The following is a 14735-nucleotide window of genomic DNA, read 5'->3' on the forward strand; positions in this document are numbered from 1 at the left end:
ATTCAAACAAAAATTCACGGCGGCGAAATACAATCTACCACTGCCCTTTTATTTTGACAGTTTCACCTGCATTAAAAGAGTATGGCAACACCATTACAGAAGATTACACCTTACGTTGTGATTTTTAGACTCCAAGTTGGAATTTGCATGCTTGCAGACACACATAGATAAGAAACTAAATTTTATCAAGTCACAGAAAGAAACACAGCAGCCTCCAAATCAATATGAATAAGCATTTCATCACATTGAGATGTATTAAACCACCTTTTGAGGAATATTGGTCATTTCAGCATATCCAGTCAGGTTTTACGTACATAAATATTCCTCATCAAACAAAGGATGTGCGCATTTATTTCTTGACGTGCAGCGTGTTACAACTATATTTATGAACTAAATAAAAACCAAGTTCGAAGAGAAATCCACGAAGAAACCCATACGCATGAAGCTTAAAGCTGTTGTTTTAATTATTTTTTTAGTTAATTTTGAATTTTAATCATTATTTTTTTAATTAGTATTTAGGAATCCTAATGCTACATAAATTCTATTAATTAAATAAATTTTAATTAGGAATCATTTTCTATAAAGAATTTTAAAACTAATATAAATAGAAGTATCTAGTTTATTTGAAGAATATAATCATTATTAAAACTTTTAATAAAATATAAGAGAGTTATCTTTAAATTTCTCTACTGTTTAGGTCTATAACACACCCACCTTGTCAGCTCCCTGCCAGGAAGCTATGAAAACAGAATTGTTTTAGAACATGAACTTTTACTAGAAATTAATCCAAAGAAAATTCTTCTCACTGAACACTGTTATTACTTGGAAGGACATTGTGTTTAAAAGGCAATCACATTACAGCTATGGTCCTACCTTCAAGATTTTTGCATCGAGTGGCTGTCCCTGAAACGCAGACCTGCATTCGTATGGTAGCAAACTCAAGACTTTTTACCATTACCAAACAATGGTCCCTAGTTTATAATGTTCACTTAGAATTCTCAGGAACCCAAGAGCTTCATTTGTAGAATGAGAGTTAATCATACTACACGTGTTAAAAACTTCTGGTTCTTCTGTCCATAAAAAGACGCTGTTTCTAATGCAATAGCAAGATTTTTAGCTTAATGATATTAAACTGAAACTTGATAGCTGATATTCTTAAACACCATGTTAATAAACAACATTTATAATAGCCTAAATGTCTAAGAACATGAACTCAAAACAGCAACAGCAAAAGTGATGGTAATGATGATGTTCAAATATTGTATTCCACCATCACGCACAAAAAATGACTATTTTGTGAGCAGTTTAAAAAGTAAAAACAGCCTCGTGGTAGCCAAAATTTCCACCATTCAACTATCTGTCTAATCCCACCAAAATCCCAAATAATTGCATACTTACAGCACAGATGCCTTCTTATTTATAGCTATCAGTTGCAAACTCTGTTATTATCTCTCAGAAGATTTAGGGTAGCATATGAAAGGATAAGTTGCTGAACTAAAATAAAAATACTAGACAGCACAATGTTGTTGTCTCACAGAAGTTAATACAACCATTAAACAAATCACTGGAAAAACCCTAACTGACAAGATCTGCCCCAGCAAGCTGAGAAAATATTTTTAAGAGGGGAGGCAGGACATGTCACATCTAGTGAATGACAACTACTTGTATATCTCCCATGATGAAAGGACCTTAAAGAACTTGTCCATCATAATGAGAACCAGAGAAGAGAAGTGTAGTTGAACAGGAAAAAAAGGAAACACAGTTATTGAAGTAAAAACCCGCTACAACCAAGCCTCTGACCCTGGGATTGTGAACAAAACTCTGGGAATTTAGACTTCACTGAACACGGTTTGCAACAATCATTAGCCAATACTCAAAGGTAAACACTTGAAGCAAAAATATGTTGCTGGATCATCAAGCTGATACTAGATATTCAAACTTCAACTATGAAAAATACATGACAGGGGAAAAAAATATTGCCACAATATCTTTAACCATAGGCAACGATAATTCTACAGTGTCAAAACAAAGCGATGGGGGACATTATTGTGACTATCCTAAGTTTACACAATATATGCAGACAGAGTAACAATTTCTCAATAGATACCCCTCCTAAATGATACACCAGTTCCAGAAGCAGCTTACCATAAACACAAAATTGATTTGCTTGCAAGTCCAGTTGTTATGATGAACGAAAGCAACAGGACCAGACAATCAATTAAAATCAGCACCCATTTCCTTGCGTTTCAACTCTAATGCCATCTGCTCATTCTCAAGTTTCATCCTCTCATTTTCCATCCTCAACTTTTCTAGTTCACGGTCTCTTTTCTTGCTAAATCTTTGCCACTTAAATCGCTGTTTTTCCAACTCCAACATCTCTTGTTGAATTTGCAGCTTCCGTTCTTCTAACTGAAGAGTGCGGGATTCCATCCACTGCTTCTGCAACCAAACTGCTCTTGAACTTTCAGTTGAGACTTGATTCATATCAACCTGGGCAGCCTGTGGATGATAAGAAGAAGACCCTTTATTAGGCTCCTGAGATGAATTCCCAAAACAAGCATCTTCATGGCCCTGGCCTTGTCTGGGCCTCTTTGCAGAACCCCCTAACACCCCATGTATGCCCCTGCAATCCCCATGTGAAGCATGATTCTCCTCAAATTCATCATGATCATCAGTTTCAATCTCTTGATCATCTTCATCAGGATCATCATGTTGGTGCCTCCTTGCATCATCATTATCATGATCATCTCTACTTCTTAGAGCCAACTGTAAGGAACGCTGCAAAGCTGGATCATGAGGCAGGTGCAACCTATTTCCATTGTGATAGGAACACATTTCTTCATAGAAAAGATGCTTTGAGTTTAATATCTTCCTAACATCATCTTTCTCCTTTTCTGTTAAATAATCTATAACATCCAAAAGTGCAGGGTTTTCCACAACCTGACAAGAAGTGCCCCTCCCAAGCATATCATTGAGCCTTTTATACCTTTTATTAAGGTCATTGAATTTATCCTCACACTGCTGTGGAGAAACATGGAAGCCCCTTTCAGCCATGACTTTTGAAACTGATTTCCACTTTCCCTTTTTCTGCAAAACTGTGAATTTCCTACGCATCCCACCACCACAATCTGAAGTCCCGTCCTCACCTATATAAGACACGGCAGTTATCAAGAGCCTAACCATCTTATCAGTCCACTTGACACGCTGCCACGGCGTCCCCTTTTTCCCTGTGATTGCATCATTGTGACCATCAGCTCCTTCTTCAGTATAGCTTGGCTCATCTTCATCACTGACTGAATTTTTTCCCCTATCTCCTTTATTGTAATCAGTCATGGAAATGTTTTGATCAGAGTTGTGCATGAACCCCATCGTGAGTGGAAAACCTTCTTCAACTGACGTGAGGGTCGAAGATCCTTGCCGATGGAGAGGGTGCTGGTGGTGGTGTATAGTGTGTGGATGCTGTGATTGATGATGAACTCTCATTGATCCTTGCAAGTCAAGGCCTCCAAAAGGAGCCCCGCCTGGAATCATACCTCCTTGTGACAAATTCCCTTCCATGTTTTTTTCGACAACAATTTAGATCGCACCTATAAACCCATTGCCCCCTTTTGAATCACCACCTTGGCTATGCAAAAAAAACAATTGATAACAGTATATGGTTTTCACCTCGAGGAAGCTAAAATAAAGCAAACCCAATTCTTATTTTTTTTCCTTCTTTAACTACCTAGATCATCAAGCACGAATCTTCAATTCGCAGAAGCCAAACAGAATCGTAAACCCATCTCCAGAACTCAAAAACTTCAGAAAAAAAACTGAAATATTCACCAAGATAACCACTTCCAAAATTCAAAATAATGAAATAAAAAAGCACCGGGGCATTCAAGAACAACAAAACAAAACAAAAAAGAAAGCCATGCTTAAGTTTTATCAGAAGCAAAGCCACTTATCTGCGATAAGGAAAAAAAAAAAAAAAACCCGTGAAGCAACAGAGTATGCTGTCCCAAAACCAAGTCGAGAATCCAGGACTTTAGATCTCAGAAGCCTCTCTCCTGTCTTTCTCGGAGTGTCATTGTTTACGATGCTACTACTATGCGTCCAGTTTGCACACAAAAAGTTTTAAGCAGGTTCAAAGAACTCAATTATACTTTGGGTATTATTTATTCGTGTCACAGTCAGCAATGTTCCTTATATATATATATATATATATATATATATATATATATATATATATATATATATATATATATATATTGTTTTTGTTACTTGTCCATCAAATACGTGTTTATATAATATATTTTTTCTTATAATTAAACCCAAAACGATAAAGTAGAAACAAAATATAAGATGATCGATGCCATAACCATGTGTCCTTTTTTATATTTTTTTTAAAAAGAGAGAGTAGAGCCAACAAAATTGTAAGCCATGCCACATAATTGGATCCTAAATATTTTAATCACAATTGGACATGCAACTTGGAGAAATTCATGGGCAGCCTCTTCTTTTTTAATACGAAATGACACAAAAGTGTTGAAAGATTGATGATTATACTCTTGTCTTCAGATGAATTACCAGTGGTCCAGTACCAAGGGAGGGAGGGACCGATTTGTGGGTGGTTCCTTTGTATTTTTCTTAACAATAAGAAAATAGATATAAGATCAAAATACGTTACTTTCGCTGGAAAAAAAAAATGTAAGAATACATAGAGGTCTTCTCAATAATCCTGTAGCTTGTGATTGACCATTCTTTTCTACTATTTGGAAAGGTGGAAGATAGCTGTTATTAGTATCTTTGAAAATTTTAAATTTCTTTTATTTTTTTATTTCAAATTATTATTATTATTATGTTTTTAAATAGTTTTGATGGGATAATGATATTAAAAATAATTTTTTAAAAAATAATATATAAATATATATTTGATTCAAATACATTTTAATTTATTAAAGTTACACAAATCTTCATATCTCATCCACATTTATTGGACGTACGAGAGACTTATGCATCCAGTTTTTTAAGATCAACTCATGAACAATATATGTAAAGAAAAAAAATAGAGTTTCGCAAATAGTTTCTTAGATATACTATTTATTTATGTCGTCATAAAGTAGTTATGGTATAATTCAAAACACCTGGTTTTTGCCCCACGCTAGTACGAAGGTCACATCAAGAAAAGTTTGAAGGTGAGAATATTGTTTATGCTGCAATAAGCTATTTGCTAATTTTATTAAATTCGATCTTGATTTTTTTTTTGACTTGGCTTGTTATTAAATAAGCTATTTGCTATTTGTATAGAATGTTTTTACATGACATAATTGACTTTATATGTCCAGATATTAGTGGGATAATTAATAAAATACATAATTTAATTTTTAAAAAATACATAATAACATTGCTTTTTTAATAAAACTAGTGACATATTATATTAACTTGATTTTCATAGTTTAAACCATCACACTTGTTAGTTGGATCATGGGTTCTATAAGGTTTGGACAAATTTATTTTTTTTAACTATGTTTTACTTAATAATATAATAACAATAATAGACACTCGTAAAATTACATATCAATCAAATATTATGATGTGTTATTTGAAAACTACAATAATCTTGTCAAAAATTAAAATAAATTATAAAACTCAATTCAAAATTAATCAAATGTTGAAGGATAAATTTTTTAAAAAAATCAAATAGAATTCAATAAAAAAAAGAGAGAGGAAGATGAAGTTTTAAAATAAAGAAATTATCCACATATTGTTATTAAACTCAACTCAACAAGTCAAACTTTAAATCTTTCAACTTGATTCCTTACCTAATCCGAGTTTAGAATTAATCATGTAGGATTTGCCCCTATATAACATTGCAAGTCTAAAAGCAACCTAGACCATCGGTAGAAGTATGGTTTGGTTCTAAAAAAATTCAAGATGGTTTTTTTTCTTCAAATATTAAGAAAATAACATTATATCAACTCAAACTTCGAGGTATTACTCATCAAACTTGCAATCCTAACCATGGACTCTATTGATCTTAATTACTTTATTTACTAAACTATTTTTTTTCTAATGATATGATAACAAAAACAAATTCTTGTTAAATTAAGCATCAATTAAATACCATGATATTTGTTTGAGACTGCAATAACCTTATAAAAAATAAATTAAAATAAATTATAACAATTGATTCAAAATTAATAAAATATTAGTGAATGAAGTTGAAAGGAAAAAAATTAAAAGCATTTAATGGAGAGAATAGAAATCTAGAGAATATAATTTTAAAAAAATAAAAAAAATAAAATTTTATCCACAGATAAAGACAAAAAAGAGAGAGAGAGGAGAGAAGTCCACCTCCCATCAACAACGATGTTGGTGGGAAAAACCCAGCTTTTTTAAGTCCAGTTTGTTTTTATTTTTGTTGTTGAAAGTGTTTTTATAAAAAAAAATGTTTAATCTTGTTTTATATTATTTTTTAATATTTTTATATTGTTTTTACATGCTAATATAAAAAATAAAATTTTAAAAATAATAAAATATATATTATTTTAATACATTTACAAGTAAAAAATATTTTAAAAAACATATGTTACCATAACATGACTCTTAAATGGTTTATTACGAACAATGAAGTTGGTGGGAAAACCCAACCTTTTCAAGCCCATTTGTTTTTTGTTGTTGAAAAAAAATATTTTTTATTTTAATTTTTTTAAAAAAATTTAGATATTTTGATGTGATGATATTAAAAATAATTTTTAAAAAAATAAAAAATATTTTAATTTATTTATAAGTGAAAAATACTTTAAAAAACAACCAATATCACAATGTAAAACTCTCTTTAATATAGCTATTAATAATTATTTTAGCACAGCAGATAATTTTTAATTCAATTGCAATCTTTTTTTCATACAATTAGGTTTAAAAATATCAAAACAAAAGGGAAAAAAGTTGGCTTGTTTTTTTTTAAAAAAAAGAGTTAAAAAGGCACCAAAGTAGAAAGAGAAAGAAATCGAAGGATCATTTTTTTTATATAAAAAATCAACAGAAAAATATGAGGTATTTCATTGTTCATATAAAAATTTTGCATAAAAAAAGGGTAAAGGGATCTCAAAATTATTAGGGTTACTCCTTGAATAATTCTTCTTCTTGTTAATTTCTTCATTCCAATTCAGCTGCTATTATTGGAACGAGAATTCAACGTCCCAGCATTTTTACTCGGGAATAAAACAACAACAGCAGCATTTTTCTTTTGCAGTAACGATGTCAAACAAGGCATGCAAAACCCCTCGCGTTTTTTTCAAGCCAGCAGCCAAAGTTTAATAGTTTTCTTGTCAAAATAACTTTTCCAATACTACAAGCATGCTTTAGCAGCAAGGAAAAAAAAACAAGCGGCAATTTTTATTTTTTAAAAAATTAATTTTTATTTTTATTTTATTATTTTGATGTGTTGATATTAAAAATAAATTTAAAAAATAAAAAAATATTATTTTAATATATTTTAAAATAAAATATACTTTAAAAATAACAACTACCAAAATATCAAATTCTATTGAAAACATTTCAATTTGTCACCTTATTTTTCTATTTCTTCTTCTTCTTTTTTTTTTTTCTTTTAAAAATAAAAAAATTACTTACGAGGATACTGGGCCCGATTTGTAAGGCAATAAGCCCAAAAAGGAGATCGAGAAACCTGGAAGCATAGTGGGTGAAGGGCCGAAAGGCTACCCAATGAAACCCCAGAGAAAGAAGGATTAAAATCCTTTCAAAGAAAAAAACGGGCAGGCGCCCAAACATTAATTGGAGCGCTAGACCTAAAAAAAACACAGAGCGAGCTAGAAAGAAAAAGAATGGCAAGCGAAGAAGAGAGTGCGGTAAAAGAGCCATTGGATCTCATCAGACTTAGCCTGGACGAGCGTATCTACGTCAAGCTCCGCTCTGATCGTGAACTTCGCGGAAAACTCCACGTATGAGTCTCTGCTCTCTTCTACATGTACCCCCATTTCTTTTTATTTATTTATTTATTTATATACAACAATGTCGTTTTGGAGAATTTAATTACAAGAAACATAGATTCTCGATTCTTTTTAACGCCAACGGCATATTCTCAATTCTCGTTGTGTTGCTGCGTGGACTGTGGTGTTTCTCTTAGGGTTTTAGCTACATGTTGTAATCTGATTTTGCAGGCGTATGATCAGCATTTGAATATGATTCTTGGGGATGTTGAAGAAATTGTTACTACAGTAGAAATCGACGATGAAACATATGAAGAGATTGTTCGGGTATGTTATGATTTCACTTTTAAAAGCTTTTTTTCCCCTTAATGTTTGCTAGGTAGTAAACGCAGAACCTGCATGCCTCAGTGTCTAATATTGAATAAGTGGAAGGGATCTTATTATGGTGAGCATTGGAAACTCGAATTGTTAACTCTAGGAATTTTATGGGAAGCAGCTATTATAGCGTAAAGATGATAGGATTCACTTAATATGTGATAGGATTCAAGATAATATTGACAGATTGTATAGCTAGAATCAAGGCAGTAGAATAGCTAATGCTTAGGCTATAAATCAGGAAATTGATATGTATAACGTCTTTGTGATTTACATGACACTATAATATAAATACATCAAATCCAACCCTTAAGTGGTTGAGAGATTCTTCTGCTAAACCCTTTTCTTCTCTATTTCTCTACAATATTTTCTCCACTCTTTCATGGTATCAGAGCAAGACTGCGTATTCACCAATTAATTAACATCTCCCTCTTACAAAATGACCACTCCAGCGTCATCATCGTCCTCTGTCTCTCTCACTTCTTCCAATCTTCCCATCTCACTTGCTGCGTTAACAAACAATTTCTCAACCCATCTCAATTCTGATAATTATTTGCTCTGGCGAGATCAAATCACTCCTCTTCTCATCTGCAACGATCTCTATGGCCATATTGATGGCTCTGATCCGCCACCTTCAAAAACAATTATTAATGAGGGCGTCGTTACCCCAAATCCTGATTATACCCGTTGGTTCAAAATAGACCAACTTGTTGTGGGAGGAATCAAGAATACGCTGTCTTCAACCGCTTGCGCGGAGGTCCTCGGTAAACACGTTGCCAAAGATGTTTGGGACACACTTGAAACACTCTTTCATCAGCAAACTCTCTCTCGTGCTGATATTCTACATGATACTCTTCTTGATACATATAAGAATGATATGTCCATTGAAGCCTACCTTGCCAAAATCAAAGGCATCGCAGACCAACTTGCTGCCATCAGCCAGCCTGTTCCAGACAGTGAACTGGTGAAAAGAACACTGCGTGGTCTCCCTCACACACTGGAATACCAGCCATTTGCCCAGGGTATTGCCAACAGACACACTCCAATCACCTTCACAGAGCTTCGTGCGCGACTTCTTGTTCATGAACAAGAGCTTGAGCGTATTCGTGGACGTGTAGCTCCACCACTGTCCTCACCCTCACATCATGCTTTTGTTACACAACAGCACTATCAGCAGTCCAGTAATCCTCACCATGGAAACTATCGTCGATTTAATCGACCAAAACAAGGTACTGTGTCTCAAAATTTTGGGAATTCCTCTGCTAGCATACTTGGTCAGTACCCCACTCAAAATTCTCCCTCTTTTGCTGATTTCTCTAATAAATCATTCAATAATAATGGGCAACATGGTAGAAATCGTTTCCAGAATGGAAACAATTATGGGAATCGACCCCAATTTGGCAGATCACGCTATCGTGGTCGCTGCCAAATATGCAAACAGGAGGGACACTCAGCCTCCAATTGCAATTATCGTTACACACGGTCTGATTCCACCAATTCTGATAATTTATCTGCTCAGTTTGCTGGTGTTCATGTTTCTGACTTGACAACACCAACAGAGGGCACTCTTGATTGTGTATCTCCACACTGGCTTGGAGATACCGGTGCCACAAATCATATGGCATCTAACACTGATTTGGTGCAGCAGCCTCTCCCCTTTAATGGCACTTCAGGTGTGTATGTTGGTAATGGTGCTTCTCTTTCTATTTCACATATCGGTAACTCATCAATTAATCTGGGTTCAAAATCATTATCTCTAAAGGATATTCTTGTGGTGCCGCAATTAAAGGAAAATCTTATATCTATTGCCAAACTCACCAAAGATAATTACTGTGTTTTTGCTTGCTTTCCATGGGGCTTTGTTATAAAGGATTTGGCAACCGGGGTGATACTCTTGAAGGGGCCAGTTAAAGACAATCTTTATCCAATACCAGCTCATGCACTGTCTGCAGCCTTTCGCAAATTATCATGCCATAGCGCAATTGCTCGCACTGCTAAAATTGCTCCGTGTTCAACATGGCACCGTCGACTTGGACATCCGGGTTCGAAGATATTGCAACAGTTGGTTACCAATAATTTAATTTTTACTTCGGATAAACTTTCTTCTATGATGTTTTGTGATGCTTGTCAAGCTGGTAAAAGCAAACATTTACCCTTTCATTTATCTGGAAGAATTTCTAGTCATGTTTTGGAATTGGTACATTGTGATATTTGGGGACCCTCTCCTGTTATTACTGCATCTGGTTATCGGTATTACATTATTTTTGTTGATGACTACAGCAGATTTTGTTGGCTTTATCCCTTGAAACAACGCTCGGATAGTCTTGCTTGTTTCACCAATTTCAAAAATATGGGTGAGAATCAATTTAATCAGCGTTTAAAATTATTCCAATGTGATGGTGCTAAGGAATTGATTGAAGGACAGTTTCGTTCCTTCCTGGATGCTAATGGTATTTCTCTAAGGGTGTCTTGTCCTCATACTTCGCAACAGAACGGTATAGCCGAAAGAAAACATCGGCACATTCGGGAAATTGGCTTGTCTCTCTTGCATCAGGCATTTCTGCCAAAAAGCCTCTGGCTTGAAGCCTTTTCTACTGCTATATTCCTCATTAACAGGCTGCCAACTCCAGTTCTTTCAGGAATATCCCCTTATGAGGCTTTATTTGGTACTCGCCCAGACTATACATTGCTCAGGACTTTTGGTTCCTCATGCTACCCTTTTCTTGGTGATTACGGTCAAGACAAATTAAGTCCTAAGTCCCGTCGCTGTGTTTTTATTGGATATAGCACTATCCATAGAGGCTATCGATGTTTAGACTCTACTAGTGGCCGTGTCTTCATCTCTCGGCATGTTGTTTTCAATGAAGCCGAATTTCCTTATGAATTGAAGTCTGTCATGCCGTCTGTTGCTTCACAACCAGCTGCCACTCCATCTCTTGCTGCAACCAAGACTCCTTTGGCTATAGTTTTTGAACCTCTGCTCAGTCATTCATCATCAATGAATGACTCTCCTACTACATCCACATGCCAAATGGCACCCTCATCTTCTGCAACTCCAACTACTTCGACTGCTGATTTTTCACCCGTTCTCTCATCAACTGCTTGTGCTCCACCCGATCAGCCTACACTTCCATCTACTGCCTGTGTTCCCACTCCTCCACCAGCTGCAATTACTTCAAATAATCACCCCATGATCACTCGTGCCAAAGATGGAATTCGCAAACCTCGTGCTCTTTGTGTAAGTAATTATCCACTACCTAACAAATATATAGCACTGCTTGCTACTTCAATTTCCCGTGAGCCTGCTTCTTTCAAGGCTGCCAGCCTTGATTCCAACTGGATTGCTGCCATGAAGGATGAATACCGTGCACTCATTGATAACCAGACATGGTCCTTAGTACCCCGTTCACCTTCAATGAATGTTGTGGGATGTCGTTGGGTTTATAAACTCAAAGAACGTGTTGATGGTTCCATTGAACGACACAAGGCACGCCTTGTTGCAAAGGGGTTCAACCAAGAACAAGGCGTTGATTTCACAAACACCTTCAGTCCAGTGGCAAAAGCAACAACAGTTCGTATCCTTCTCTCTCTTGGTCTTTCTCGGCAATGGAGTATTCGTCAACTTGATGTCAAAAACGCCTTCCTTCATGGTGCTCTAGCCGAAGAGGTTTACATGTCACAACCGCCTGGGTTCATTGACTCTTCATGTCCTGACTATGTTTGCAAACTACATCGTTCCATCTATGGCCTGCGTCAAGCTCCAAGAGTATGGTTTCAAAGTTTCAGTCAAGCACTACTCTCCCTTGGCTTTCAATCTAGCCAGGCCGACAACTCCCTCTTCACACTACATTCATCTGCTGGTTCAGTGTTACTACTTGTTTACGTTGACGATATTATTATTACAGGTTCCACAGATTCCCTCATTAATCACATTGTCAATCAACTTTCTCGGCGCTTCCATATGAAGGATCTCGGTGATCTACATTACTTCCTTGGCCTTGAAGTTCATCGGTCTTCTGGTCACCTTCGGCTCACACAAACTAAGTATCTACTTTCTATACTTAGTTCTGCCAATATGCTTGACTGCAAACCTCAGCCCACTCCTGTCACCTCTGGTCGCAAACTCTCCATGTCTGATGGTCTTTTGTTACCTAACCCGCATGAATATCGTCGGCTTGTTGGGGCTCTTCAATATCTGACATTCACAAGACCAGATATCTCCTATTCTGTGCAACAAGTCTGCCAATTCATGCACTCTCCACGTGATGCTCATCTACAAGCTGTCAAACGTATTTTGCGTTACCTCAAAGGAACACCTGGTCTTGGCATCAACTTCTCTGCCAACTCTCCTTCCACTTTATCCTGTTTTGTTGATGCTGATTGGGCAGGATGCCCTGATACTCGTCGCTCCACAATGGGACACTGTGTCTTTATTGGCCACAATCTCATCTCTTGGAGTGCAAAGAAACAGATTACAGCTGCGCTTTCTAGTACTGAGTCCGAATACAAGGCACTCTCTCATGCTTCTGCCGATCTCTTATGGATTTCTTATCTTCTTCGTGACATTGGCTTTCCTGCACCTCTGCCTTGCAATCTTTTCTCGGATAACATGGGTGCTACTCAGCTGGCTCACAATCCTGTCTTCCATGCTCGCACCAAGCATGTTGAATTATCTTATCACTTTGTACGTGAACTTGTCTCCAAAGGCTTTCTTCAGGTCTCCTTCGTTCGCTCTAGCAATCAACTTGCTGACATCTTTACCAAAGGATTACCTTCGTCCCAATTCTGCTACTTTCGTGACAAGTTGATGTGGCATCCTCCCCATCACCTTGCGGGGGGATGATAGGATTCAAGATAATATTGACAGATTGTATAGCTAGAATCAAGGCAGTAGAATAGCTAATGCTTAGGCTATAAATCAGGAAATTGATATGTATAACGTCTTTGTGATTTACATGACACTATAATATAAATACATCAAATCCAACCCTTAAGTGGTTGAGAGATTCTTCTGCTAAACCCTTTTCTTCTCTATTTCTCTACAATATTTTCTCCACTCTTTCAATATGAATGATGATGGCTTGGCTAAGTGGCGGCGACGGCTAATATTTCGAAGGCTTGCAAGTTGTATAGGGTACTGGCTGTTTATCGATGTCTGTTGGTGCCTTTACATCAAATAATAAAGCTTTCCTTCGAATCACATCTTTTCATTGAAGATTGGAGGCTTGTACCTGTATATCATAAATGTTTACATGCATTATCGGATTTGTGAGAAGGCAGATATGAAATGGATCTTATAGTTACAGATTCATATTGTAGGAAGAATTGTTATTAGTATTTGGAGGACGCCTGCAAATTCTTCATCAGAAGGCATCTCATATTTTCTGTTCTACTATGCACAGGCACTTTGATACCACTTTATTAGCTTTTACAGCTCACTGGTATTCTTAATAGCTATCATACAAAGCAACCTTTGGGTAATCGTAGAAACACCATGTCTCCATGAGGCGCACATTCCAAAGAAGTGGAAAAAGTCAACTTTTGAATGAAAAATTGTAGGAACTACGCTAAAGATTGGAATATCTTAAAGAAAACAAAAGATGTAGAAACAGGGTTGGTTCAAAGGAAATTAAGCGATACTCGGAGCTCCGAAGTTCAAAATAAAAATGATATTACAATTTCATACGAAGATTCTGTTTATAAAATGAAGTATAACTAAGCAATGAGGGGCCACTACTTCTGACTGCTAGTAATCTATTTGCTATTATAATACTTATTCAGGTGCCTGCCTTTTTTCTTTTATCTTCTGTTTCAGGCTACAAGGCGCACAGTGCCTTTCCTATTCGTTAGAGGAGATGGTGTCATATTGGTCTCTCCTCCATTGAGGACAGCTTAACTTCGAGGATGAAATTCAATGTGCAATCTTCAGGAAGAGAAATCTACCTTCTTCATCTGTTGAATACACTGCCATTGCTGTACTTTAGAACCTGCCCAAGCTTAGTTTGCATCATATTATTAACGTAGTTTGGGGTAAAGATCGCGGAATAGCCTACAATTTTAGATCGTTTTGTAATTGACATGACTTATAAATTTGGACTGATTTGTACGAGTTGACAAGCTGAAACTTTATTCTAGGGAAATATATATTATGGAGCAACTTTGTCAGAATCTAGCTACTCTGTTTTAACTTCATTGACTCGAAGCTGATTTGACCATCATTCAGTGGATCTGACGAGCATACTGGCTACCAAGATTTAGGAATAGGGCCGCAACAGTACTTCAGGTAGACTGAATGAATCAGATGCTCCAAGTTTGGTCTTCTTTCTTCTGTTCCTGTTTATGGTCTCGGTTTTGCAGTTATTTTAGGTAGAATCTGATGGCAGTAACCTTTTAAAACCTGGATTTTTAAGCCAAGTAGAGGTGATG

The 14735-nt window shown here is 36.0% G+C and overlaps 2 protein-coding genes across 2 annotated transcripts; one reads left to right on the forward strand and one right to left on the reverse strand.

The window, feature by feature from the left end:
• Window positions 1-1901: 1901 nt before the first annotated feature.
• Window positions 1902-4135, reverse strand: LOC118043057 (uncharacterized). Its single transcript, XM_035051254.2, has one exon. It carries the CDS (start codon window positions 3556-3558, stop codon window positions 2215-2217), a length of 1344 nt encoding a protein of 447 aa, XP_034907145.1. The 5' UTR covers window positions 3559-4135; the 3' UTR covers window positions 1902-2214.
• Window positions 4136-7748: 3613 nt separating this feature from the next.
• Window positions 7749-14477, forward strand: LOC118056247 (sm-like protein LSM3B). The gene is made up of 3 exons (XM_035068441.2): window positions 7749-7946; window positions 8166-8261; window positions 14125-14477. Exons 1-3 carry the CDS (start codon window positions 7830-7832, stop codon window positions 14203-14205), a joined length of 294 nt encoding a protein of 97 aa, XP_034924332.1. The 5' UTR covers window positions 7749-7829; the 3' UTR covers window positions 14206-14477.
• Window positions 14478-14735: the final 258 nt, after the last annotated feature.

Source organism: Populus alba, chromosome 14 (assembly GCF_005239225.2).
Source record: "Populus alba chromosome 14, ASM523922v2, whole genome shotgun sequence".
NCBI classification, from domain to species: domain Eukaryota; kingdom Viridiplantae; phylum Streptophyta; class Magnoliopsida; order Malpighiales; family Salicaceae; genus Populus; species Populus alba.

What these genes read in the sequence shown, in the direction of transcription:
- LOC118056247 (XM_035068441.2), top strand. Translation starts at nt 7,830, where the DNA reads ATGGCAAGCGAAGAAGAGAGTGCGGTAAAAGAGCCATTGGATCTCATC. An exon ending in AACTTCGCGGAAAACTCCAC is followed by an intron (nt 7,947 to 8,165) that starts GTATGAGTCTCT and finishes CTGATTTTGCAG; the next exon opens with GCGTATGATCAGCATTTGAA. An exon ending in CATATGAAGAGATTGTTCGG is followed by an intron (nt 8,262 to 14,124) that starts GTATGTTATGAT and finishes CTTCTGTTTCAG; the next exon opens with GCTACAAGGCGCACAGTGCC.
- LOC118043057 (XM_035051254.2), bottom strand. Translation starts at nt 3,558, where the DNA reads ATGGAAGGGAATTTGTCACAAGGAGGTATGATTCCAGGCGGGGCTCCT.